Source organism: Melospiza melodia, chromosome 28, assembly GCF_035770615.1.
Source record: "Melospiza melodia melodia isolate bMelMel2 chromosome 28, bMelMel2.pri, whole genome shotgun sequence".
NCBI classification, from domain to species: Eukaryota; Metazoa; Chordata; class Aves; order Passeriformes; family Passerellidae; genus Melospiza; species Melospiza melodia.
Genome location: NC_086221.1, coordinates 8,738,630 through 8,766,502, shown reverse-complemented (window position 1 = coordinate 8,766,502; position 27,873 = coordinate 8,738,630). Strand labels below are relative to the sequence as shown.

The following is a 27,873-nucleotide window of genomic DNA, read 5'->3' as shown; positions in this document are numbered from 1 at the left end:
TGTGTTAATGAGACGCTCAGACACTGCACGGCCACTCACAACGATGCTGCTGTTTGTGATTTCATTTTCCTGCCGCCCTTCAGTGCAGACACACTCCAGGCCATGTCCCTGTGTGTGAGGCACCCTTGGCAGGTTTGCTGTCCCTCTCCTGCTGGTTTTGGCCCTGGCTGAGGGGCTGCGTCTCATGCAGGCTCCTGCAGCTCTGTCAGTGGATCCCGTGAAGGGTTTTGTTTCACCCTCATTCCCGTAGCGAATCTTACCTGCTGCTGCTCCTGGCTTTGCTGTGAGCCCTGTGTGAGCGCTGTGAGTCACAGCACACACAGGAATCTTCTCTTTCAGCCTTGCTTTACCTCAGCGACTCTGGAGCGCTGAATTCCCATTGCTGACCTTCACATGTCAGCCCTGCCACGAGGAATCTGCAGCTCTGCCATGACATGGCTTTGCTTCTGCTTGCAGCAAGAGCCAAAGGAAGAATTCCTGCTCAGAGCAGCCTTTGGACAGCTTGACATTGAATCTGAATGCTCTGCAGGCAGAATAGGTCCTGGGAAAGGATTTAGGTTGGTGAAAGAAGCAGATGAGATGTCCTTCAGAGCTGGAGAACTGCTAAAATAACAGGTTATTTTGAAGGGATATAAACTAGCTTGGGGTCATCAAAATCCGTGAGGTTTTAAGATGTAGAGAAGCCCTGCTAGGGAAAACTCTTCCTCCCATATACACTGAGAACATGTTTTATTCCTCCAAGAAAGTGCTCCCCACATTTTTGTCCCTGCCAGAAAGTGCACATCACATATTTGATTTAATTCTGTGCTGGACCCATTTCCCCCTGAATTTATATATCAGCTTTAGGTAAGTGATGTTCTAAGACACCTCTGAGTGATGCTGCTGATGCTCCAGGGCGGGTGGTCATAATTTCAGTCTATTTCAGACTATTTCAGACTATTTCAGCCTAACACCTGCAATACCAGGACTTTGGATTTATACTAAATACTTCCCGCAGATTTATCCATGTCATCCTTTTCTTATAAAGCCACTCTTCATTTCCAACATTTAAATTCTTGTTGTGACTCATTGAAATACTGAGGTAAAATGCTCCTGGAGGTTGGTATTGGCTTCCAGAAGTGTTGTGTTGTATCTATTTTAAGAATATATTCATTATTGATTTGGACACTGCTACTGCAAGCAGGCACCAGCCTTGCCTTATTCCTTTGCCTTCAAAGGATTTGTCTTTCAGATCTGCCAAGACACGGAATTATTCCGAGCAAATCTGGTTTACATAATATTTGTAGAATATTTTGAAAGTGAGATAATCTCATCCTCCTCTCCCAGATGTTTTGAGATGAAGACAGGGAAGTTTCTCTGTTCTCTGCAGCACGTGTGAGTCACTCTTTGGAGTGTGGGCTGTATTTGTGTTTGCACTGCCATGGGAACTGTGTTTGTTCTCTGTACAGTAGGGCTTGGGACAGTGAAAGGGCCATTGATCCAGCGCAGACAGTGACTGCATATTCCCCACAAATCTGACTCTGGGCTCCCTGCACATTCCCTTGCCCTCTGGAAAAGAAAGCTGCACGGCACGCTACCAGGAGCAGCAAGTCTTGGGAGCAGCAGAATCCTCTCTGTTCCCTCAGTGATGACAAAGCTCTGGGCTCTTCCCAGCGGGTCTGCTGCATGCAGTTATCATCAATAATGACAAGGAGGAGGAGGAGGAGGATGGTGATGGCTCACACCCACCTGAGGCACATCTCAGTGCCCTCCTGAGGAATGGACTGGGTTCCTTGTCAGGCTCATTCTTCCCAAGGATCAGGGAGAACTTCCCAGGTTTCAGATGGAATCCCAAATCCACGGGGCAGGCAGCACAGGCACATGCTGGGCGCAGCTGCAGATAAAAGCAAGGAGATCTTAGGGGTCGGGTCAGAGCAGCAATTTGAGCTCTGCACAGAGAAATGTCAGTGTTTCGCTGCTGCTGTTCTCCTCCAAATAAACAAACATCATCCCAGTTTAATCTTAGATACCAAGATTTGCTAAATTATTTTTTTAGCTCGTGTGAGCAGGATGTAGGTCACGAGAAGGCAGCGAGCCGAGAGGAAATCCGAGAGATGCTCAGCACAAGGCAGTGCTGCACAAGGAGCTCCCTGCTCCTCACTCCTGGCACTCCAGGGCAGGCACAGCAATGCCAGCAGCTGGAATTCGGCTGGAGCAGCATTAAAAGTTTAATTTTGAGGATAGGGCATAGCGAGGCTAGGACATGTCAGAACTTTATAATACAAAGGCCACAAGTGCAGAGACTGTGTGCACTAAAATAGACTTAATGGAAGGAACAGGAATATTTTCAGGGCTATTTTATCTCTTTATGCACAAATATAAAAACAGACAAAGTTCTGGCATTACAGCCTTACCTATCGTGGCTGGATGTTTCTGCCCCAGTGGGTTTAAACAAGGATGGATGCAATTCAGGTCATGCTGCAGCTGAAGTGGGAGGAAATTCTGAAAGGTTTGTCGTCAGCGTGCAAGAAAGTCGAAAGGAAAGAAAATTCAGTGATAACCATGCTTGTTAGTTCAGCAAAGAACAGTCACGTGGGAGCCTGGAGAAACCAGATCAATGAACTGAAAGACAACAAATGAGATGAGCCTTCAGCTGTGAAGGGAGGGATGTTTCCTCAATCAGGAATAAACGAGGCAGTTCACAGAAGTGGAATACTCCACTCTGAAGGAGTATTCTAATTTTTGCCCAAGGATCTCAGTTTTTCTTTTTGTCCTGAAATAAACCATGTAGCTTTCTGCTTCAGGGAGTTTTATTCTTGGCTCTGTATTTTCTCGGAGATCTGATTTTCCAGTGCACTGCACCATCTGCTCATGGTTTACACCACGACAGAGCGGGAGGAGTGCAGGGCCTGGCATGAGGTGTCGGTGCTGCTTTGAACCAGTTGTCTACACGCAAGAGAAAAATGCTGCTTACTAAGGAAATCCTACTGAGAAAATAGTTCAGATTTTTCTCTTCTCTTGCAAGTTCCCTGGAGTTTGGAGCACATGAATATTCTGTTTTATTTTTTTATTCTGTGCTCCTGAACTCCTTTATCAGTCTCCTGGGACAGGAGCAGCCCTGGAGGCTGGAAAAGGGATCAAAAAGATGTCCTTAGCAGAGCCAAACAGAGCCTAGAAACTCTTCCTGTTCATCTGCCAGAAGATCACAGAGTCTGGTGTCTTGCAGGAGGCACAGGAGCTTGCAGCATCTGCCACTTGCCTTGTACACGTGCAGGTGCCCTCCTGAATCCTTGACATGCACCGAAGGTAAGACGTTGTGTGAGTTCAGTTTGGTCCTTCCAGCAGCCGTGGGGATCACTGGCATCCCTGCTGTACTGCCACAGTCAGATGGGACAGCATGGGGTAAATTCGGATTTCAGGGAAAAACCATAGCTGGGCTGGCTGGCTCAGACTGTAAGGAAGAGCTGGGACTGGCAAGCACCCACTCACACCATGGCATGGCCTGTTGGAAGTGATTCACTTTTTGATAAGGTCATTCCTCCAATAAATTAATATCTTTACGGCCCCACATTCTACGGAGCCTCGAAGAGAGATGCTGTTCCCAGCTGAACAGATGGGAAATGGGAGCCCTGAAATGAGCGAGGAGACAGGAAATTTTGACCCATAATAACCCAGACACTGGAAGGATCGATAAACATTAACTCTGGAGTGTTTCCCAAACACATGTGAAAGGGCACATCGCAAATTTCCCATTTAAATTGGATTTTGACACAAAGGTCAGCTTTCAAAAACACTGAAATTGGTTTCTGTAAACAAACAAGCAAACACACTGAATCCTATTATCGTCTATAAAAATGTTTTCCTTCAAAAAATAAGGACCTGGAGAGGCAAAAATTTTAGCCAGTCTTTGTGAAATTTATGGGAAAAAACCAAGTAACTACGTTTTTAATCCCAAATTTGAAACCACAAAGTAGTATTTCTCCTCCTATCAAGTTCTTTAGCACTGCAGAGCAACTGAGGCTAAAATATCACAGAGGACTCAGCATTTATCATCCAAACAACACATTTTGCGAATAAGATGAGAATAATATTTATTTGTGAGAAACACTCAAAACTTCAAACCCTTTCAAATTCAGCACAGTTATGAAGTCTGATGATCCAAAAGTGTTTGTATTTTTGTCCCTGCTCGCCTGTCCATCTGTTTGGTGTCCTGCGGTGAGAAGCGATATTGGAGGCTGTTGATCTGAGATAAAAGAATCCTGCTCTTAGAGGGGCTCATCCGTGGCTGCGGCATCCTCACACCCGGAGTTTTCCAGGAGCTGCTGCGTGCGCAGAGACTGGCACGGGCCGAAACAGCGAGAGGAAAAATAAACCGCGCTCAGGCACCGTGCACACCTGGGAACACCTGCGAACACCTGCGAACACCTGGGAACACCGGGCCCTGCGGCTCTCCGTGCGCTGGCCTGGCGCAGGGCGCTCGGACATCGCCACCGGTCCGTGTGTCGGTGTCCCGGCCCGGTCCGTGTGTCCCTGTCTGTCCCGGTCCGTGTGTCCCTCTCCCGGCCCGGTCCGTGTGTTCCTGTCCCGGCCCGGGGCCCCGCCATGTCCCCCGCGCTGCCGGGCACAGCCCGCGGTGAGGACAGAACGGGGACACCGCAGCCGGGTGGCTCTGCAGTTTCTCCCGATTAAGGCCATGTAGGTTAATCCGCGCTTTCGGCGGGGTGGTCGCGCCCGCGGAGCGCCGTGCGGAGGGAGCGCCGAGCGCCGCGAACTCCAGCGCCAACTTCGGCGGGGAGCGGGGGCGGGCGGGGCGCGGGGCCGGCCCGGGAGGAGCGGCCGCCGCCTCCAGCAGCGCCGCGGCCGCCGGGGCCGGGCCGGGGGATGCGGCTGCCCCCGCCCCGCCGCCCGCACACGCGGCCCCGCCGCCGCCGCCGCGCTGCGCCCGCCCCGCGCCCTGTGCCCTGCCCCGCCGGAGAGCCACGGACAGACCCCGGACAGACACCGGACAGACCCCGGACAGACACCGGACAGACACCGGACAGACCCCGGACAGACACCGGACAGCTTCCAGGAGCCGCCCCCCGGACACCGGCCTGCCCCCGCTCCTCCCCGCCCGCCGCGGCCCCGCGCCCAGCCGGGCCATGGAGCAGCACCTGCGGCGCCTGCGGCAGGAGCTGGTAAGGGCCGGGAGTCGGGGCACCCGCGGGGCGGCTTTGGGGGGCCCGCTTATGGGTCTTGGTCCCGGTGCTGCCATCCCCGTGAGCAGAGGCAGGTCCCGGTTATGGGTTGGGGTCTCGCCGCTGCCATCCCCATCCCCGTGAGCAGAGGCAGGTCCCGGTTATGGGTTGGGGTCGGGGTCCGTCCGTCTGTCAGAGAAACCGCGGCGGGGCCGTGCGGGGGCTTTAGGGACCAGCTGCCCGCACAGGTCAGAAATCAGGGAAGCAGCCGCAGAGATGGATTGGAACAACTTTCTGTGAGTCGGAAGGATCTAAAGGGAGCGCGCTGGCACCTCCGGCAGCCTGTGAAAGTACTCGTTTAATAGGAAAGCCTTTGTGAGAAAGGAGCGGTGTTTTCGCCCTCCCGCCGCTCCTGCTCGGGGGTAGCCCCGGTCCCGGGGCTTGCCGGGGCTTGTCCAGCAGCCCGAGGGGATTGCTGTGCTCTGGGGCTGCCTGCGGGGCTGGGCAGCAGGAACCGATCCTTCCCAAAATAGGGCTCCAGCGGGGCTGGCTCGGAGTCTGCGTTATTATCCTGATAAATAGATAATGAGAACAAAAGGGGAAGACAAGGCAGAGCGAGAACGGCTGGGTGAAGTTTCCGAATGAGAGAAGCTCCCGGCATGGACTGGAGGGAGGTGATTCCAGCCGGGTTCGTGCTCCCCGTGCATTGCAGGAATCACTCTGTGTGTGTGACCCTGTCCCCGAGGAGCGGGCGAAGCTCCAGCTGTGCCCAGGGCAGAGCCAGGGCTGGAGAGCCCCGCGCTGCTCCGCATCCCGGTGCCTTGTGAAACACAGCTGGGGCAGTGCCTTTTGCTCCCCATGAACGCGGCAGCAGTGACATTTAACCTGCTGCCGTTCCCAGTGCTTCCCCAGCAAACACAGGAGGTGAAAGACAAACTAAAACAAAGGAGAATGGGAGTCACTAGTGTGCTGTACCCTGGGTGTGATGAATGAAATGCAAACTGCCAACCGGGGCATGTACAGAATAATCTGGCAGCCCTTGAAAATCTGAGCTGGGAGAAGGAATAGCTTCCAGAAGAACATCCTAAGAATAAGGTTCCTAAATCAGTGTTTTGTCTTCTCACCAAATCAGTTTTGTTATCTGAGCAGTATTTTTGTAGAGGAGTCTAAACATTGCACCTCTGAGTCTGAAACATGCCTGTTCTGTAGTGCAAAATACAACTTCTGAAGAGTCAATATATTCAACAGAAAAGGTCATCCCTCACACTTAATGTGAAAGCCAGAAAAAAATTACTTTAAATGAGAAAATTCTGGCTTTGTTCAGTCCTTGCTATAATGCAGGAATTTATTTTTTAATTATAAAAATGCAACAGTTTTTATTATATGAATAAATGACTTAGCCTGGCATAAATCTGCGTATGCTTGGCTTGAAGCCCTGGGAAGGGGCAGTTGTAGCCCTGAAAGGGGCAGTTGTAGCCCTGAAAGGGGCAGCTGGAACCTGGGAAGGGGCAGTTGGAGCCCTGAAAGGGGCAGTTGGAGCCCTGGAAGGGGCAGTTGGAGCCCTGGGAAGGGGCAGTTGGAACCTGGGAAGGGGCAGTTGGACCCTGAAAGGGGAAGTTGTAGCCCTGAAAGGGGCAGTTGGAGCCCTGAAAGGGGCAGTTGGAACCCTGAAGGGGGCAGTTGGAGCCCTGGGAAGGGGCAGTTGGAACCTGGGAAGGGGCAGTTGGGAGCCTGAAGGGGGCAGTTGGAGCCCTGAAAGGGGCAGCTGGAACCTGGGAAGGGGCAGTTGGAGCCCTGAAAGGGGCAGTTGGAACCCTGAAAGGGGCAGTTGGAGCCCTGGGAAGGGGCAGTTGGAACCTGGGAAGGGGCAGTTGGGAGCCTGAAGGGGGCAGTTGGAGCCCTGAAAGGGGCAGCTGGAACCTGGGAAGGGGCAGTTGGAGCCCTGAAAGGGGCAGTTGGAACCTGGGAAGGGGCAGTTGGAATCCTGAAAGGGGCAGTTGGAGCCCTGGAAGGGGCAGTTGGAACCTGGGAAGGGGCAGTTGGAACCCTGAAGGGGGCAGTTGGAACCTGGGAAGGGGCAGTTGGAACCCTGAAAGGGGCAGTTGGAGCCCTGAAGGGGGCAGTTGGAACCCTGAAAGGGGCAGTTGGAGCCCTGAAAGGGGCAGTTGGAGCCCTGGAAGGGGCAGTTGGAGCCCTGGAAGGGGCAGTTGTCACCTTGAGCTGGGCGAGCTGTGACTCGGCCGGGAGCACATTGTGTCTCTGTACATTGGGTTTTCACCAGCCCCATTGGTTCCCCTCCCACAGCCCGGGTTTTGTTGTTCAGGACTTCCTTTCACACGGGTGATCCCAGCGTGGTGTGAGCGGCTCTGGGGACATCCGCAGGGTGCAGCTGGACAGGGCTGGGCCCTCCTCCTCCTCCTCCTCCTGCAGCTGCAGGGCCGGTGGGAGCTGCAGCGCTGGAACCCCTCCAGGGGTGCTGCCCTGACAGTCCCAGCCTGTCAGAACCCCTCGTGTCCCCGCAGCCCGGAATGAAAACAGAGCAGAGTTTCTGTGAAGGGCAGCGGGCAGCCCGGGGACAGCTGGGCCCATCTGCGCCGTGGGCAGTGGAGCTGCTGCTCTGCCTCTGCCTCTGCCTCGCTGCGGGGCAGCTCCTGCCAGCCTGGGCTGCTCCAGAGCCACAGGACACGGGCAGGAGTGTGAGAATGGCTTTGGCCACCGGAGTGGGTGCAGGGGAGTCCAGCTCTGGGCATCCTGTGCATTTAGGAACACACCAGGCTGTGCTGTGGCCAAGGAGCAGCCCTTGTGTGCAGGGAGGTCCTGCAGAACTTCCCTCGGTGACCAGCCAGGCTCTTTGGGGCTGCTCAGTGTCACAAGGCAGGGTTAGAGACTGTCCCATTAGCAGAAGTTCAGTTTGTCTCAGTGCAGGCAGCCTCTGGTGTGGCAAACCAGACTTTTGGCCAGTTTTGAGGAGGGGGTTTTCTCAGAAAATAGTGGATGTTGGCACAGCTCCCAGTTCCCAAGGAAAGGCTATCTTCCAGTGCAACTCAATCCCCCAGCAGTGTGAGACAGGAGGATTCCAGCTCTGTTTTTCCTTTCCCTTGCTTTGTTTACTAAAACCACATTTAATGGCTGGTGTGCTTGGCTGGGGGCCCCCCTGTGTCACCTGTGTCACCTGTGTGAGCTGTGCCAGGCAAGGCAGCCGGTGGGGCACTGCCCTGCTCTCCCCGTTTCCTGTGGGAAAGCTGTGCCAGGGCTGCCCAGGATCAGCCTGACCCCTTTCAGTCAGTGGGGAGAGCTCTCCCGCTGCAGCCGCCTGCTTTCCATTGTAAGCTGATCGTTTCTGGCATGTGTGGTGTCCCTTTGATTGGAATCCATTCAGAAGCTTCCACAGCAGTGCTGGGGAGCCTCGGCTGACACAGCCATTCATCCCTGGGAGCGGGGCACCCTCGGCCCGGGCAGCTTTCCCAGGGCTGTGCCAGCTCTCTGCACCTCGGCTGCAGGAAATGCTTGAGACCTTTTCTGCTCTGGGAGCCCCCGGGTTCATGGGTGCACTGTGGCTGCTGGGAACGTGCTGGTTTCCAGCTCTGGTGATGGAATAATGGGCTGTGCTCCCGATCTCCTGTCATCTGTCCTCCCCTGGCACTTGTGAAATGTGCCCCAGAGCTTGGGAGGGTGCCATTCCTGCCCTTTATCCCCATCCTCAGAGCCCTTCGGTGCATTTGGGATCTGCAGGCATTGTCCTGAGGCACAGCAGAACTGTCACAGAGTTATCTCAGCCGAAGGCTCGGGTTCAGCAGGAGCTGTCTGGCTGGGGAATTGGCAGAGAGGAGTTCATTTCTGTGCTGCACATGGCAGTGCCTGCTGCACGCCAGGACAGCTTGAACTGATGTGCCCAGCACCACCCATGGACTGTGGGATGGGGCTCGGGGCTCTCTGCAGGTGGAATAAATCCTTGTTTTGTGTCTGGGACTGCTGAGTCCACGGGGCAGATTCATCTGGCACGTGGGGTATGTGTGGTGTAACAGGCCAGGGGGCACAGCCGTGTTAGCTGTGCCTGTAACCTTACTTGGCTGTGCTTGTAGCCTCACTTGGCATGTTTTGGTCTGGCAGATGAATCCAGGATATATCTGGGCTTTCTGTTGCTTTCTTCTGGGAGGAAAAGTATTTCAGTCACCACTCTGACTGGAACTTCTAATGTTCTTCCTGCACATTTGTCATAAACGCATCCAATTACTGAGTTTGATAGAGTCTGACTCCCTTCTTACATTAATTTATGTCCTGGTAGACAGTGTTTCTTGCTATGAATATCCTGCAGGAATAGAACATTGGGTCCGGCTGCAAATACAGCCAATTATTTTTCCTCTTTGTCTGACACCGGGTCCTATTCCGGTAACTGTGTCACGCTCCGAGGGCTGTGCTGCGTTTGCATCCTGCTCTCTCTGCAGGGGCAGCTCGGGTGCTGTGCGGTGTGCCAGGCACCAGGGACAGCCCCGAGGGCCCAGGGCCACTGCTGCAGCTGCAGCAGGTGGGAACAGGCAGCTCCAGGGGATGCAGGTCCCAGGGATGCAGGTGCCAGTGATACAGGTCCCTTTTTGGGTGATGGGAACAGGCAGCTCCAGGTGATACAGGTCCCTTTTTGGGTGATGGGAACAGGCAGCTCCAGGGGATGCAGGGCCCTTTTTGGGTGATGGGAACAGGCAGCTCCAAGCAATGCAGGGCCCTTTTTGGGTGACCTCACCCTGCTGCTGGAGGCAGAGCAGGAGGGTGGGTGGTGTCACAGATCTCATCCCTTGGTGTTCCTGAGGGGATGGTGCAAAGGAGTGACTTGGCAGCAGATGTCCTGTCGTGTTTAACTGGGGACAGAAGGCAGTCACAGGTTTGGCCTCTGGGTTATTTCCAGAGCAGCCACCTAAAGATGAGGGTGGATTTTTTCAGACTACCAGTTTCACATAATCAGGAATGTTAAAGAGCAGATTCCCAGGACAGCAGGTCTGGGCTGAGAACTGTCACTTCTAACCTCATCTTCAGTGGCCAGTGGTCTCTTCTCCTTGGGTTGTGAGTGAAATCTGAAGTTTGGAGTTATTTTTGGCCCATTTTTATCCTGGTTGAGGAGAATTGATTTTTCTGATTTGCCTTTAAGCACAGGGAGTGTGACTGGGAAGCACAAACAATATCCTTGCAGTGGGAAGGAAGGTGGGTAATGGAGTGGTGTGAGCCACATCTGTCATGGTTAACATCTGCTTGGGGTCTGTTGAAGTTGTTGTGAGGGGGAGTCTCAGGTTCAGTTTCAGCATCCTTCCTCTTTCAGATAAACTGTGAGCTCACACTCAGCATCCCATGCACACCTACCCTGGGAATAGGTAAGAGAGAGACTTGAAATTATTGTGATAAAATGCAAGGACTGAAAGACAGCTGCAGGCCCTTGGCATGCTCCAGGGGAAGGAAAAGAAAGGTGGAACGAGGGGCTGGGGAGAGCTGTGTGTGAGCTCTAGTGTGCAGCAAGGCCGTGGCCAGCCACAACTGCAGGCTTGCAGGAGATTAATCCAGTTACTGACCCAAAGGGAAACACAGAAACAATATGGTCAGCTCAGCAGTTCTAAAATAATTTCAGTCTCTCTTATGTCATCTGCTTTAAATACCGATTGTTTGGTGCTGCCTCTGTTGCCCATCAGAATTATTATTATGAACTATTTGCCATTTGTTCTTTCCTGTCCTCTTAGCAATAACTTCCTCTGTGTGCATTTCTTTTTCCTAAGAGCTGCACATCTGTCTTCCTCCTGGTTTGACAAACACACTCAGGGCTCTTCTTCCCAGCTCTGGGCTTTTCCTTTCCATCAGCAGCACCGAGCTGGGGATGCAGAGCTGTGGCTGCAGGAGATGGGCTGGAACTGATCCTGAGAGCTCAGAGAAGGGAGGTGTAACAGGAGAACACCAGTTCCCAAAGGGGCTGGGAAAGGTTACTGATTTACCTGGGAAGGGGAAGGAAAATCTCCCTTGTTTGTGGATCTCAGGTGTTTGGGGTTGATGAAATGCCAGTAACTGCTGGAGGAGGTTCCTTGGGCCGGGTTCTGTGAATCAGTGGTGGAGATCAGTGATTTACCAGCTGGGTAAAGCAGTTGTGGGTTATTGTTTGGGGTGAGGAGATCATGGACAGGGTGGCTTCCAAAGCAGTTGTGCTTTGCTGCTCAGGATGGGGCGCTGCCAGTGCAGAAACCACTCTGTGTATGAGCTCTGGCAGCTTTGCTTTGGTTCCCCCCGTGTTGAATATTCCCTGACGGTCATTTGAAAGTGGAATTTTGAGTTTTGCGCTTCAGTTCTCAGTGCTTGGGGTGTCTGCAGTGTGAATGAGCCTTGCTCTGAGGAGCACTGAGAGCCAGGTAACACCTCAGAGCTGCAGAAGGAGCCTCTCCCAGCACACCCCAGTCCCAGGCACCGAAGGGGAGCACAGCCCTGTGAGTACTTGTCTTGCTTCAAAAGGCATGAGTTGGCTTGTGCGGAATTAGGCACCAAATTTTTCATGCCAATTTTTAGGGATTGCAAAAGTCTCAGGGATAATGAGATCCAATTTGAGGCATCTGATTTTTAACTGGTGTATAGAGCTAGATTTGGGTATCTGTAAGTTGTCCTGGTTCTAAGAGGGCTTTTTTGGAAGCAGAGAAGCCAAACCACCACTTGTGTTGAAAGGCTGAGTGTCTCAGGTGAGACACCTGGGGACACAAATCTGAGTTCCTTGTGCATGAAGTGTGTGACCCAGAGCCAGTGAGGGCTGTCCCTTCAGCCTGGAGTTCCCACCACCTCCAGCAGGGCATCCATTTGATTTCCAGCCCAATCTGCTGAATTTTTTGCAGAATCCCTTTTTCTTGTCACAGAGCAGGCAGTTCAGTCCTGACCCTCTGCCAGGGAGGGGATCTCTCCTCCCTGGGACATTGTTCTTTCTCTGGAGAGCCTCAGAGAAGCCAGTCTGGACTTGGGAGAGCTGAGATCTTGGCAAGGAGGAGAGGCTGGCAGTGAGACACGGGGGCAGGTTTATTTTCCCTGCAGAGTTTTCTCTCCAAGGTGAGTGCTGTTAATTGCAGGTGGATGGAATCCAAGCCCCGCGGGCTGTTCGGTCACCAGGCAGTGACTTCACCCTGGGCTGGGCTTCCCTCTCTCTCCATTCTGTACAACACTGAGCAGACACCGAGAAGAGCAGGAGATAAAGCAGAGGGGGTTGGTTTGCCTCATTTTCTAGCTTGCACACCCCAAAATTACAAAGTGTTTGCCAGCAGGGTTGGAAGGCTCAGGATGTGCAGCAATGTGGGGGGGTTCACATTGCTGGAGGGGCTGGAGGGTGGGGTTCCCATCCCTGGGGCTGGAGGGTGGGATTGCACTCCCAGGGCTGGGGGCACAGCCCAAAGCCCCCTCTCCTCTGCTGTGCTGCCAGGGCTCAGCCCAGGACCCCCACTCATTCACAGGAGAACATCTCCTCTTCCTCTCCAGCAGTTCAGCTGCCCGGGCTGGTGCTGGCCCAGCTTTGGCAGCCCCAGGTGCTTGGTTCAGGAGGAGAGGTGCTGCCTTTGGGCTCAGTCTGTTCCTCTGTCTGCTCCTGTGGGGCAGCTGGCTCTGCCTGTGAGCAGCACTGCCCAGGAAGGGTTAATGCTCCCGGGGCTGGCCCGGCTGAGCCCGGCAGAGCTGCCCCAGCCCGGGGCAGTTCCCTGGGGCCCGGGGCAGTTCCCTGGGGCTGGGGAATTGCAGGGCAGGTGCCAGGGGGGCTGGAGGAGCCCCGTCCGGGGCAGGACCCCGCGCTCCCCAGGGCGCGATTACTGCCCAGGGGATTTGGTGGGAATGGCCAATGAGGGGCCAGGCTGGCTCCAAATCCAGCTTTTTCCAAAGCCCCAGATAAACCAGACTGCCATTAATAAGGCAAGGAGGGTTAGGACGAGCAGCATCTCAGCAATCTGGAGAGGTAAGGTGCAGTTCTGTCTGAGGCTGGCCCCAGCTCGGGGTGGGAACAGGGACACGGTGAGGATGCAATTGGGACATTATTTGCAGGAGTGTATTTGCTGATGCTAAGAAATGCCATAGCTGGAGGCTCTGGGTTGTGAAATCAGGAAGCTGAGCACAGGTTTTCTGTGTCTCTGTAGCTGTGTGCTCATTCTGGGTGATAAACAAGTTCCTTGAGAGGAAAACTCTGAAAAATGTCTGCAACCTGCTGGTGAGTTTAGTTCCAGGTTCTGGGGTTTGAAATGGGATTTGTGGTCAGAAACTGTGGAGCAGTTTCCCCTTGGAGAGCTGGGCTGTCACAATTCTCTGATGGCTGCTCTTCCTCACTGCTCAGCTCCACGTACAGAGATGGAAATAGAGCGAGTAATTGAGCCAGCTTGGGTAAAATGAAGGAGATGTAGGAAATAAAGCTTGCTAATGTAAAGCTGAACATAAGAATAACAGAAAAAGCTGGCCTTTTTCACCCTGATCTTGAGATCTGTACAAGAAATGGTGATGAGCTTTTTAGAGTGCTGGTGGCAGCGTAGGCTGGAGCTGCCTGGACGGGGTAATCTCTGCAAACCCCTCAGCAGAGTGCAGTGACACGGCCTCGCTGCAGCCCTGCCAGCCCCACTCCCCTCCTGCTAAAAATGACTCATGGCAGCTGTTGGGAAGTGGAGCCCGTGTGTTTCCTGGTGCTGCTTTGGGAATATGATCCAGATCCTGCAGGAGAGAGAGAAAGCAGCAGAGCGAATAAAGGGGGAGCTGGGAAGCTCTGGAGAATAACTTGCTTATTTTAAGCCTGGTGAAGAAAGTTCAATCTTTGTAGCGAGGTTCAGGGGTGAAGCAGAACTGCTTCTAAAGGTCCTAGCCTGGGAATCAGAGAATTCCTGCTTGAATGTAAGTAATCCTGGAGTTTGTTGGTTGTTCTGTGCAAAATTTCCAGTGCATTGAAATGTCTTTGATTGTCCTCTAGCGAGAGCGGCCTGTGCTGAGGGCATTGAGGGCTGGAGATGGGTTATGGAGTAACAAGTTAATTCTTCCTGGGGTTTATTTTTAATCTACTTGAGCACTTCAGGTGAGGAAGCAGGGCTCTGTTCTGGCTCCTGATTTCAGCTGGCGGCAGGGCACAATGGACTCAAAAGCACGAGAACATTCTAAAACTGGCAGCAGCCAAACCCATTCATAGTTCTACACCTTGGGCTTCTGCCAAGCAATTAATGGGAAGCCAAACTCTTTATTTTTGTTGTCAGGTCAAACAATCCACTTCTGTCAGCTCCTCTTAATCCTAGAGGGACGCTCCTAGAGAAATCTAAGGAGAATCAGAGTGCTGTTGGCTGAAGTGGGTGGAGTGCAGGTGGGATGGATGGCAGAGGTGGCCAGGAGGAAGGGCATGGCCCAGAGAGCTGCTGAGCCCTGCTCTGCTGCCCTGGGGACACTGCTGGGGACCCTGACCCATGGGGACACTGCTGGGGACCCTGACCCTGGAGACCCTGACCCTGGAGACCCTGACCGCTGTGCTCTCCCCCCACAGCTGTCCATGAAGGAGGTGGGTGACGGGCTGCACGAGCAGATGAACTGCATGATGGGCGCCCTGCAGGAGCTGAAGCTGCTGCAGGTGCAGACGGCCCTGGAGCACCTGGAGCTCTCGGAGCAGCGCCACTGCTGCAGGAGCAGCACGGGGACGGGGCTGGGGGACACCCAGGGACGCTGCCCCCCGTCCCTGGCGTGTCCTGTGCCACAGCCAGCCAGCCTGTGCCAGCCTGCCGCGTCCCCAGAGAGCCACCAGCCCCGGGACAGCCCCTGCTCCTCGCAGAGCCTCTGCAGGGACGGCGTGCGCCCCCCGAAAGGACCCTCCCCAGTGCCCCGGGCACCGGAGCCAGGCCAGGGCACGGCTGGGGCGTGGGCACCGTGCCAGGAGTGCCCGGGCTGCGACGATGGCCACGACTGGACCTCGTCCCTGATGTCGCAGAGCAGGAACCGGCAGCCGCTGGTGCTGGGCGACAACATCTTCGCAGACCTGGTGGGCAACTGGCTGGACCTGCCCGAGCTGGACAAGAAGGGCGACAAGGGCGAGGCCTCCCTGTCCCTGAGCAGGTCCCAGGAGCTCTGCAGGAAGTTCTCCCTCACCACCAACATCTTCAAGAAGTTCCTGCGCAGCGTGCGGCCGGACCGCGACAGGCTGCTCAAGGAGAAGCCTTGCTGGCTCCCTCCCGAGGACAAACAGCCCCACATCTCCAAGAGGTCCAAAAAGATCAGCAAACTCAAGGGCACGTTTTACCTGCCCCTGCACGGGAACCTGCAGAGCCACCACAGCAAGGCAGAGAGGTGCCCAAGGGCAGAGGGCCGTGGTGAGCTCCCCAAGGTGGGCACCAGGAAAGTGCCCGAGCCCAGAGACTACAGCCAGGCAGGGTTTGACATCAACACGGCCGTGTGGGTGTGAGCCTGCTCTGCCCAGCCTCTCGCAGCTCTGCTCTGCCCAGCATCTCCACACCCACCGCCAGCTGGAGGCCGCCCACCTGCGCAGGGACTCTGACAAGAGAGGATCCTGCAGAAATGCTGCACACGGAATTTTCTGCACAACTCCAGCTCCAGGGACTGCCTGAGCAGCAGCTCCACCTGGGGAGACCTTTGGGGACCAATATTGGCAAAAGTAATGCAGATCTTTACCAGCTTTAGGGTGAGTGGTGCCACAGGTGAGCAGCTCCTGGTGCCAGGCCCATTCCATCATCTCCAGCTCAATGGTGCAGCACAAAATCCACAGTGTGCATGTGTGTGTATGCGTGTGCAAATATATATATATATATATAGTTTTGTTTAAAAAATCTATTCCTGCTTGTGTGCACTTGAAACTGGGTTACAAACCAGGCATCCCAAGCCTTGTACCTGAAGCACTTGTTATTTAAATGGAAAGAAATATGTTTGAATTTATAAGACTTGAACAATTGCTGAGTGGGGGCCAAACCCCCAGCTTTGGGGGAGTTTCCCTTTAAACTGTGTCCCTGGTGCCCTGCCAGCATCTCTCCCTCCCCTGCCAGTCCAGCCAGGGGGCACAAGGCTCCTTACAGGGGGTTTGTGACCGGGGGTCTCGGTGGGTTTGCCCCTTCCCCTTGCCCCTGTGGATTGTTGCAGGTACAGCACTGCTGAAGTTCATGGTTGGATTTTCTCCAGATGCAAAGTTCAGTGCCCCATCTCCTGTTGTGTTCCTGTTGCTGTTGTACAAACCCTGCTGTGACAGAACCAAGTTCTTCAGCGTCCGACTCTCTGAGAGTTCCAATAAAGTGGGATTGTCTCGCTCTGCTCTGGGACACCCTGGCTCTGTTCTCTCACTGTGGGGGTTCCCTGGCTGTTCCCACCTGGGGCTGGGCAGTGTGGGGAGCTTCCATTGCAGGAGAGGCTGTAAATCATGGCACAGCTCCCTGCCAGGGTGCCAGCACTGCTGCAGAGTGAGCCCCTGCTCAGCCTGAGCCTGCAAGGCTCCTGCAGCCTCCCCATCCCTCCCCATCCCTCCTGCCCCCCAGCAGGGACACGGGCAGGGCTTTGGGGTTTGGGGAGAGGCTGCTGCCCAGGGAAGAGCCCCAGAGCTGGCTGGAGAGGGGCACAGGGACAGGGATGCTGGCTCAGCCATGGGGAGTGTGACCGTGCTCACAGGGTTTCTTGGATGAGGGAAGAGACAAGGATCTGACTCCATGTTTCACAAGGCTGATTTATTATTTTATGATATATATTACATTAAAACTATATGAAAAGAATAGAGGAAAAGGTTTAATCAGAAGACTAGCTAAGAATAGAATAGAAGGAATGATAACAAAGATTTGTGGCTCAGACTCTGTATCCGAGTGGCTGTGATTGGCCATTAATTACAAACATCCAACATGGGCCAATCACAGATGCACCTGTTGCACTCGGCAGCAGCAGATAACCATTGTTTACATTTTGTTCCTTTGTTTCCTTATTTTAAACACCCAGCTCTGCTCCTGCTGAGCTTCCCGAGGCTGAGGCGGGCACAGCACAGGCAGAATTCTTGTTCTGCTTTGCAAATTAAATATAGGCACAAGGCAGGCCGTGCTTGTGCCCATACAAGGAGAGGAGCAGGGCAGCCCCCGAGCTCAGCACTGCTGCAGGAACCCGAGCAGGCTTTGTCCTTCCTCCTCGTGGGCTCCAGGGCTGCTGCTTCCCCCTTTCTCCTTTCTCTGAATGCTGAGAGGCTGCTTGGGAAGCATTTTGTTTTCCTCCTCTTTTATCAGCAGTTCATCCTGTTTGTTACCTCCCCTATCCTTTCCAGAGGGTCACCAAAGAGAAGGAGTTTTCCAGGGAGAGGAGCGGCTTTGCATTAAAATAGGATTTTCCAGGGTGTTTGCAGTGACAAATCCAGTGTGGGCTAGGCTTCAAACGTTTGGAAATAGCAAGAAGATGCAGCTGCATCTCAAAGTTCTTAAGAGAAAAAAATATTTAATAAATATTCCTTATAGACATTCAAATAATGAAGAATATCACCCAAGCCAGACATCCTCCCTAATTTACTCTCCAGAGCAGGATCTGCTAATAGATCAGAGTTGGATTTGTGAATTACCATTTCACTTCTCCAGGGACTTTTCCTGAAATTATAATGGCTTTTGCTCCTCTTTTTTCCCTTCATGAAACTGCCACGAAATTGTTCTCCATTATTGAGTATGAAACCCAGCTAATTAGCACAATGGCAGCGTGTGAGGAGGCCCTGGCTGCGTTCTGCATGGCTGATAGGAGTGAGTGGCTAATCCCAGACACGGGGCAGCAATGGGAGGAGGAGGAGGAGGAGGCTCCCCATGGGCCTGCCTGGGAGGGCAGCAATGGCAGGGGCAGCGTTGGGGTTTATGGAAATCTCTGGTCAGCATTGGGATTTATGGAGATTCTGGTCAGCATTGGGATTTATGGAAATCCCTGGTCAGGCTGAGCCAAGGGCTGGGTGAGCAGCACAGCCAGGGCAGCCTGGGCACTGGGATCTCTGGAAATCTCTGGTCAGCCTTGGGATTTATGGAAATCCCTGGTCAGCCTCAGCCCAGGGCTGGGTGAGCAGGGCAGCGATGGCAGCGGCAGCGTTGGGATCTCTGGAAATCCCTGGTCAGCACTGGGATTTATGGAAATCCCTGGTCAGCCTCAGCCCAGGGCTGGGTGAGCAGCACACCCGGGGCTCCCAGGCACCCAGCCCTGCAGCTGCACAGCCCTGGGATGGATGGATGAGTGCTGCTCGGGCCCATATGGCCTGATGGCAAGAGAGGATTTAGCTCTTAGTGTTAATGGAGTGCTTTTGCAGGAGCTGCTGCTGCTCCCTGGGCTTTCCCTTGCTGTAGCCCACACCCTGCTCTCCGGCCAGATGGCCTCCAGAAGGCTCCCAAATGTGCCTGTAATTAAAGAGCCTTGATTTCCAAACCCATTTCACAGCTTATTCCTCTGACAATGAGATGGGGCTGCTTGGGCTGCTGCAGGGCAGGGGCAGAGGGAAGAATGGCTGGGTGCCCTCGGGAGTGTTTGTGTTTGCTGTTTGCTATTTGTGCAGGGGCAGGACAGGGGCAGGGGCCTTAAACTGGAGCAGAGCAGCGTTAGACGGGATATTGGGATGCAATTCCTCCCTATGAGGGAACGAGGCCCTGGCACAGGTGCCCAGAGCAGCTGTGGGTCCCTGGCAGTGCCCAAGGCCAGGAACTGGGGCAGTGGCAGTGTCCCTGCCCAGGGACTGGAATTAGGGCATGTTTAGGGTGCTTTCCAACCCACAACATGCTGCAGCTCTCCCCAGGTACCTGCTCAGAGCTTTCCCCTCCTCCAGGCTCCCTCTGCTCCAGACAATTGTGGGGCTCACACCCAGGGCAGGCAGCCAGGCGTTGGTGCTGCAGCTGCCTGATCTGCATGTGCTCATGCTAATGGTGTGGAAACCATTCAGGGCTGGCTTTGTGCTGGGTTTCCTGTGCCCTGAATGGAGCTCTGCCTGAAAGAGGAGAGGCTGGCTCCTCTGCATTTGGCATCATCCAAGAGGGGACTCTCTGTGTGCTGCTCACCTGCTTTCCAAAGGTGGGGCTGATGTGATGCTGTTGGTGGCATGGTCAGAGCTTTGCATGGAATATATGGCTTAGAGAGGCAAATAACAGAGATATTCCTATTTATTCCTAAGAGGAATGGGAGAAACATTCTGTTTGCAGCTCCAGAGTGTTGGGAAATTCTCTGGAGATAAACTGCACTGCCAGGAAAGTGGAGCAAAAGTCCTCCTTCAGCAGGGGTTTTATGGCAGCTGTAAATCACCCAGAGAGGGAGGGGATAAGGCACCTCAGACAGCCAAACCTGCCCCTTCCTCCTGCACCCTGCACCAGCCAGCTCCACCAGGCTCTGAGTGCTGAAATCCCCCCAGAGCAGCCTCTCACCCTGCAGCCCCTCCAGGGGAGGGGTCCTGGTGTCCCCACACCGGGGATTGTCCCCAGCAGGGTTCAGCTCCTTTGCCATGGTGTGATTTCATGGGACAATTCCATGTGACAGCCCTGGGAATCACAGAGGAGCTGAAGGCTCACAGGACACAGAGCCCCTCATCTCTGCGTGCATCACAGCAGGAGAAAACAACCCCCAGGTGAAGGACTTGCAGCCTTTCCTCTGGGACACAGCGAGGGCCTGAACACTGTACTATAAATTAATTATTTAGATCCCATTCCTGCAGTGAGAGCCATCTGGGCAGATGCCTCCACCCTTCCCAGAGCCCCCAGGAGCTCTCAGCACTCCAGGCTGGAGGAGAGAGCTCTCCCCGAGTGTCTCAATGGGCTGGAGCTCCTCCTGCCCTACAGGAAGCAGAGGTGGAACCAGAACAGCTCTCAGCACTTGGGTTCCTCAGCCATTCTGTTTTGCTGGAATTAGGGCAGCCCCGAAGCCTCTGTGCCATAGGAAAGGTGCTGTTTGTCCATGGGGACCTGGAGTGGGCTATGGGAACTGCCTGGACCTGCAGGGATGGCTCAGACAGTTCCTCTGCACCTCAGACAATCCCATTTCCATCTGTGGGGCTCCATGCCCAGCTCAGGGCAGGAGGGCCCTATGTCCTCTCCCAGCTCTGGATTAACAGGGATCCAAGGGCAGTTCTGTGCTCACAGAGGGTCAGGTGTTTGTAGCCCTCAGCTTTGGGGCATTGCCAGCGTCCCCCACATAACCGGGGATGGGGACTGTGGGGAAGGACAGCCCCGGGATGGAAGGAGCTCTGAGGGAAGCAGGGGAGGCGTTTTCCTGGCATGACCCAGGGGAGAGCCAAGAGGGAAAGAGTTAAAAGCTGTCTCCAGGCAGGAGAACAAAACCACCATTGCACTCATCTCGCTGCTGTGCTCATCTAATTACGTTATTTAACAGGATACCCTCTCATTGATTTTAATTACTCACATAATTTGGGAAGTAATTCACAGCGCATCCCTGCAGGGTGCATGAGTCTGAGCAGGGAACAATGTGCTGGAGTCTGTGCCAGAGGAGGGAGGGAGGGGAGATGAGCCCAGGCTCCCAGGCCAGAAGGATCTGGGGACCTGTCCCTTGGGAACGGCTCCTCGGGGAGCTGGGGTGATCCATGATATGATAGTGTCACCTGTGATACGATATTGTCACCCGTGGTACGCTATTGTCACCTGAAATACAATATTGTCACTCACAGTACGATATTGTCACCTGCAGTACAGTATACAGTACAGTCACCCACAAATATGATATTGTACCCCACAGTACAATATTGTCACCTGCGGTATGATATTGTCACCTACAATACCCTATTGTCACCTGTGATTGATACATTATTTTCACCCATGATAAGATATTGTGATCCACAATACGATATTGTCACCTGCAATATGATATTGCCACCTGTGATATGATACAATTTTGTCACCTGTGATATAATACAATATTGTCCCCCACAGTACAATATTGTCCCCCACAGTACAATATTGTCACCTACTGTACAATATTGTCACCCGCAGTACAATATTGTCACCCACAGTACAATATTGTCATCCATGATATACAATATTGTCACCTGTGATTGATACAATATTGTCCCCCTCAGTACAATATTGTCACCTGCACTCCGGGCTTCCCTCCCCAAGATCCCAGAGCTGCTCCTGGTCCCCAGCACCGTTGATCAAACAGTCCCCAGCACTGGTGGCTCTAAAAATGCTTTCACCCCCAGCCCTGCCATTTTCATGTTTTTTTTAACCACAGTTGCACATGGTTCAGTGAAATTGCACCCCCAGCACGCACTTGTTTGGTTTCTTTGCTGTTCTTTTGTAAGTCCCCCTGCTTAATTAGGATGCAAACAATCCCAGAGGAATGTTTAATTAATATTATAGAGCAACAGTGGGATGATTAAGCCAGCCTGGGCAGCTGCTATTTATACCCAGGACATGTGGCACTTGTTGGGGGCGAGCGTGTCGAGGAAAAATCCATCCATGGATCTCCTGGTTCCGTTTTATTGCCGGTTTCAATTGTCTGGATCGGGCCTTTCCTCCTCTTGAGGCTGGGCAGGGCTGCTCAAACAGCTCCCTGTGCTCTCACCCTCACACCTCATCGTGCTGGATTTGGGCATTTCCCCTTTGGAAATGAATCCTCTGCAGCCTCTCCGAGGGCTGTGCGCAACCTGAAGTAATTGAATTTGCCTTGGGTTGAACTCTTCTGGCACTCTCTAAAAATAAACACTCCATTTCTTCTCCTTCCCGTGGAGCTGCCTCTGCTGGGAGCAGAACCAAACAAACTGGTGAAAAATTAAAGAGGGAAATCCAGCAGAAGGGACACGAGATGGCAACAGTACAGCCCTGAGACTGTCAGGAGCCTAAACCCACAGCAGCCAGGGGCAAATAAATCCATGGGATGGTCTTGGGCACCTTCTAAAACAGTCGTGCTTTACAGCAGGTTTTACGACAGTCACGCTTTACGGCAAGCACATCCATTCAGATGAGGGAGCGGCTTGTTGCATGACTGAGCAGCAAAATTCAATTCATCCTTGGAGTGAACCCAATTAATATTTGTAAATGGAATATATACTTTATATATAGTATTATATATATTATATAGAATTATATATTTTATGTATTATATATTATGAATATATATTATACATAACTCTATATAACATAGAAACATACCTAGAACTGTATCCAGAAAAATACTTAACACATATCTAGAACATATATGGAACATACCTAGAACTGTATCTAGAACATACCTAGAACTGTATCTAGAACACACCTGGAACGTATCTAGATCTGTATCTAGAACATACAGAACATATCTGGAACGTACCTAGAACTGTATCTAGACCATACCTAGAACATTTTACGACAGTCGTGCTTTACGGCCGGCTTTACGACAGTCGTGCTTTACGGCACCTTTTACGACAGTCGTGCTTTACGGCACCTTTTACGACAGTCGTGCTTTACGGCACCATTTACGACAGTCGTGCTTTACGGCCGTCTTTACGACAGTCGTGCTTTACGGCACCTTTTACGACAGTCGTGCTTTACGGCACCTTTTACGACAGTCGCGCTTTACGGCCGTCTTTACGACAGTCGCGCTTTACGGCACCTTTTACGACAGTCGCGCTTTACGGCACCTTTTACGACAGTCGCGCTTTACGGCCGTCTTTACGACAGTCGCGCTTTACGGCACCTTTTACGACAGTCGCGCTTTACGGCACCTTTTACAACAGTCGCGCTTTACGGCACCTTTTACGACAGTCGTGCTTTACGGCACCTTTTACGACAGTCGTGCTTTACGGCCGTCTTTACGACAGTCGTGCTTTACGGCACCTTTTACGACAGTCGTGCTTTACGGCCGTCTTTACGACAGTCGCGCTTTACGGCACCTTTTACGACAGTCGTGCTTTACGGCACCTTTTACGACAGTCGTGCTTTCGGCACCTTTTACGACAGTCGTGCTTTACGGCACCTTTTATGACTGTAGCGCTTTACGGCACTTTTGGAACGTGACAAACAGGGGGACATGAAACATGACACATCATGCTTGTGGTGAGGGCCTCGAGGGGAGAAGGCAAAAGGGACCCCAAAGACACACTAGGGAACACGGCACACCGGACAACCCGACACACACCGGAGCTGTTCTGCACTGCCCGCCTGAAAGGTGCCATCAAAAGTAGAGCCTCTCCCTTTAGCTGTCCTAAGAGGCCCTTGGAGAATAATGCTTTTCCCTCTGCTCATTTTTAAATCTGTCCCAAGAACTCCCAACCTGCTACTCTCCCATCATCCCATCTCCAAGCCGTGGCCCTCATCTTTTGGATGATTGGTGATGTGGATCCAGGTTGCACCTGAAATGAGTCTGCCTTGGAGGGCCCCATGATGGCCTGTTAGCCTCTTGATCAGCTACAATAAAGAAACCAAAACCATGCTGGCTGTTGTCCCTCCCTCCCTGCTCTGCCCTGGCAGCTCCAGCCCTGGCACAGGTGGGGCATAATCCCAACCTGAGGAGCTCCAGAGCAGGAGGAGCCCAGCCTGAGCCCAGCACCCTCAGCAGCAGTAGGACCTGGGGACTCCAGCCCTGGCACAGCCCCAGAGGGCTCCATCCCTGCCTTTACCCCCCAAATTCTTCCCCTGGCAGCCCCAGGGCCTCAGTCCCACCAGGCAGCAGGGGACACACCCAGGAGACTCCTCCTGCTGCCCCAGAGCAGCTTTTACTGTGACTCACTGTGCCTCATTCACCACCACACACTCATTCAATGATTACCTCAGCCCCGCTCTGGGAGGCTTATCTCACACCAAATCCTTCTCAGTGGAGCCCTGAACGCTGATTGTTCCAGAAGGAAAGGGCCCAAAGCTGCCTGTTGGCTGCTGATCAGGGCGAGGGAACCCAGGTGCTGTTCCTGCCCAGGCTGGCAGGGAGTTGTCCCAGCTGTGCCAGCTGCCCCTGCCACATCCAATTGTGCCACATCCATCCCTGCATCCATCCCTGCCCCATCCATCCCTGCCACATCCATCCCTGCATCCATCCCTGCATCCATCCCTGCCCCATCCACCCCTGCCACATCCATCCCTGCCCCATCCATCCCTGCCACATCCAGCTCTGCCATATCCAGCCCTGCTCTTTGCTTCCCCTGCTCCTGCAGATTAATCTGGTGCTGGAGCCCGTGTCAGGTCTCCCTCGTTTCAAACATCATTTATCATACAGGATTATCCTGCAGGGGCTCCTGTGCAGTCAAATTTAATAACATAAACTGCTTCAAAACAAATGATTTCTCCTGTGAATTTAAGCCAAACTGACACAGCTGCTTGACACTCCTTATTTGCAAAGCTAAATGAGAGCTGGGTGTGGGATGCTGGATGTCTGCAGCCTCAGAATGTCACAGCTGGAACCAGGGGCAGGGAGAGTCAGGGTGCAGGGGAGCTGGGGCCAATTTACCCCAGGATTTGGGGCAGCCTGGAGGAAGGGGGCAGCAGAGCTGCAGCACTGCTCCTCTCACTCACCTCCCCAAAAGGAACTGGATTTCTGTGCAAAACACCTGCAGGGAAAAGGCACCTTAGGGGTCACCTCCATGGGCAGAGGGCTGGGCTGGGGCTGCTGCTCTCCTTGGGTGGTTCTGGAGGAGAGCCAGGGCCTTTTTGGGTTTCTTGGCTGGAAAACTCCTGGAAATCAGAGCTGGGAGACACCAGCAGTGTCCCTGAGCCGGGCGGGCACGATCCAGGGCCTGAAAAAGCTCCAGTGTCCCAAACAGCTCCAATGTCCCTGCCCAGCCCAGGAGCTGCTCCCCGCTGAATTTGTGCTTTGTTGGTGGCTCTGGCAACAGCTGGCCCGGGCTGGGCACTCAGAGCATCCTCCCTCCCTCCTTCCCTCCCTGCTGCACAAGGGCTCCTTGTGCCCCGCGCCGCCTCCGTGCCAGCCCCATCTGGGCTGGGGCATCAGGGAAATGCCAGGGATGTTTGACCTCGGGCAGGGCCGGGCGTGGCCTGGGCTGAGCTGTCCCTGGGTCCCCAGGGCTCCATCCAAAGCCAAGCATGGGCTGGGCTGAGCTGTCCCTGGGTCCCCAAAACTCCATCCAGGGCTGGCCAGGCCCAGCAGGGCTGCAGTTCCAGCTCTGCTCCCCACTGCTCCAAACCCTCTGTTAGATTATTTCAGCCTCCTCTGGTGCTGCTGCCCCTGCAGAACATCCTGCTGGAGATGGGGACAGAGGATCCAGGAGAACGTGGTAGATGGGGTCCCACCACAGCAGGAACAAACCCTTGTGTGCAGCCTCCTGCAGAGGGAGGACAAGAGGCTGTTTCAGTCCCAGGACAGCACAAACACAATTTCCCCATTCCCTGGGATAGGAGGGCTCAGTCCCAGGGGCAGAGCTGTGCCAGGGCTGCTGGCAGGCTGCAGCACTGGCAATGAACCCTGGTGGGGGGCTACTGAGCCCAGAGCCCCCCAGTGCTGCTCCTCTCCCTCCTCCTGCACAGCGTTTGTCTCCAAATTTGGGGAGTTTCCTTCCAGGAGGAAAGACAGAGCTGTGGCTGAAAGGCAGAGCAGTGACCAGCTGCTGCAGGGAAAGCAGTGCCAGAGCCCAGCCCCAGCCAGGGGCATGGGAAGGATGCTCAGCCCCAGCCAGCAGGGCTGGCACATGCTGGTTATTCACCAAGTGGCACTTGGGCCTCAGGAAAACCCAATTTCATTGCTCAGTGCCTGGTCCTGGCAAAATAAAGAGCACATTAATTTGTTTGGGTGATTTTGCAAAGGTTAATGGTGAATTTAATGTGAGTTTTCAAGTTTCCCTGGTGGCTGCAGGATGCAGGATGTCCACAGCCACTGCAATGGCAGGAATGCAGCTCAGAGCCTGCAGAACAAACCTGCATTTGAGCAGCCTGGGAAACCTCCCTGCCACTCCCTGGGTCAGCACCAGAACCTGCAATTAAACCTTCCCAGAGGGGCAGGACCTGTGGGACCATTCCACCCACACCGGGACCATTCCACCCTCACTGGGACCATTCCACCCACACTGGGACCATTCCACCCTCACTGGGACCATTCCACCCACACCGGGACCATTCCACCCACACCGGGATCATTCCACCCACACTGAGATCATTCCATCCACACTGAGATCATTCCACCCTCACTGGGACCATTCCACCCACACCGGGATCATTCCATCCACACCGGGACCATTCCACTCACACCGGGATCATTCCACCCACACTGAGATCATTCCACCCACACCGGGATCATTCCACCCACACCGGGACCATTCCACCCACACTGGGACCATTCCACCCTCACTGGGACCATTCCACCCACACTGGGACCATTCCACCCTCACTGGGACCATTCCACCCTCACTGGGACCATTCCACCCACACCGGGACCATTCCACCCACACCGGGATCATTCCACCCACACTGAGATCATTCCATCCACACTGAGATCATTCCACCCTCACTGGGATCATTCCATCCACACTGGGATCATTCCATCCAACACGGGAGGGAGAGAAAACATCACTTCAAATAACCTTCAGAAAACACTAAAAATGACAAACCCAGGCTGGAGTGAGGGCTGCACATTGCAGGGATGGCCAGGACTGGCTTTGGGGGAATTGTGCACAGCTCACAGAGGAGCTGGGTGGCTCCAGGGACATTTTAAATGTGTCCCTTTGCTCTCAGCAAAATGTTCTGTGCTCGGCTGGGTTCTGGGCAGAAGTAGAAGCCTGGGACTTGTGGGAGGTTTTTCTTTTCCCCTTTCTTTAGGGCACTCTGCAGTTAAGTTGTTTTTAACCAGTCAGACATTAACCACCAAGTGCTTCAGGACCTTCCTGTCTGACCTGGCTCTCCGGGGCAGGACTGCAGCTATTGCGCTAAAATCCATTAAAGAAGAACTTTTATTTTTTACCCGGTGAGAAAACGAGCGGCTCGTGGGAGGCAGAGGGGAAGGAGAGGGGCGGGACGGCTGCAAATATCCCGAATTAGAGCGGCGATGGCAGCGGAGCCTTCCCAGCGCTGCGCCTCTCCCACACTCCCATCTAGCGGCGGCCCGGGCTCGGGAGCGCTCCCCGCCCTCCTCATCCTCATCCTCATCCTCATCCTCATCCTCATCCTCATCCTCATCCTCATCCTCATCCTCATCCTCATCCTCATCCTCACTCAGCCCACGCACACCCTACCCTGTGCCCCAGTTCATACAGAGACGTGCAGCAACCACCACGTTCACTGAAATTACTTTATTGCTAAAATATTTTACATTTCAGACAGATGCCAACCTGCCAACACGGTGGTGCTTCTGCTGCTCTGAAAAAGGAGCTGCAGGGGTGCCTTGAAGAGAAGCAGCTGAAGTGACTGCTCTGGTCAGGAGGCAGATGTTTCCACATCATCCAGATGTTTGCATCCAGTCCTGTTTGGGCTGCATTAGGAACAGGGCTCTCTAGAATTCACCAGCTGCATAAGGAACACTTTTATAAAATGCTGTTTACAGAGCCTGCTGCCCCTGGTTCCCAGCGATGAGCTCTGTGCCCTGTGCTGACATTTCACCAACTCGAGGGGGGCAGGAGCCCCCAGCCCTGGGCGTCCCTCGGGGTCTGACCTGCACACACAGAGGATGGAGCACCCAGGGGCCTCTTCAGATCCTGCTCCTTGAAACTTTATAAACAGCAGGGATTGAAGAATCCAACGAACCCCAAATGAACAGAAAACCCCCTCAGCTGAGCAGGGACCACCAGCCAAAGCCAGGCTTGAAACTCAGGATCATCCTCCAGGGCAGACAGAGCTTGGGATGGAACCAAACCCGTGCACAGCAG

The 27,873-nt window shown here is 53.8% G+C and overlaps 1 protein-coding gene across 3 annotated transcripts; it reads left to right on the top strand.

Moving 5' to 3' along the window:
• The first annotated feature begins 5,109 nt into the window (after positions 1-5,109).
• On the top strand, positions 5,110-16,426 carry INKA2 (inka box actin regulator 2). 3 transcript variants are annotated; one of them, XM_063177966.1, is made up of 2 exons: positions 5,110-5,156; positions 14,653-16,426. In XM_063177966.1, exons 1-2 carry the CDS (start codon positions 5,121-5,123, stop codon positions 15,559-15,561), a joined length of 945 nt encoding a protein of 314 aa, XP_063034036.1. In that variant the 5' UTR covers positions 5,110-5,120; the 3' UTR covers positions 15,562-16,426. The 3 variants fall into 3 exon arrangements, with proteins under 3 accessions (XP_063034036.1, XP_063034038.1, XP_063034037.1); XM_063177968.1 differs by lacking the exon at positions 5,110-5,156 and adding an exon at positions 8,713-9,163; XM_063177967.1 differs by lacking the exon at positions 5,110-5,156 and adding an exon at positions 13,827-14,018.
• Positions 16,427-27,873: the final 11,447 nt, after the last annotated feature.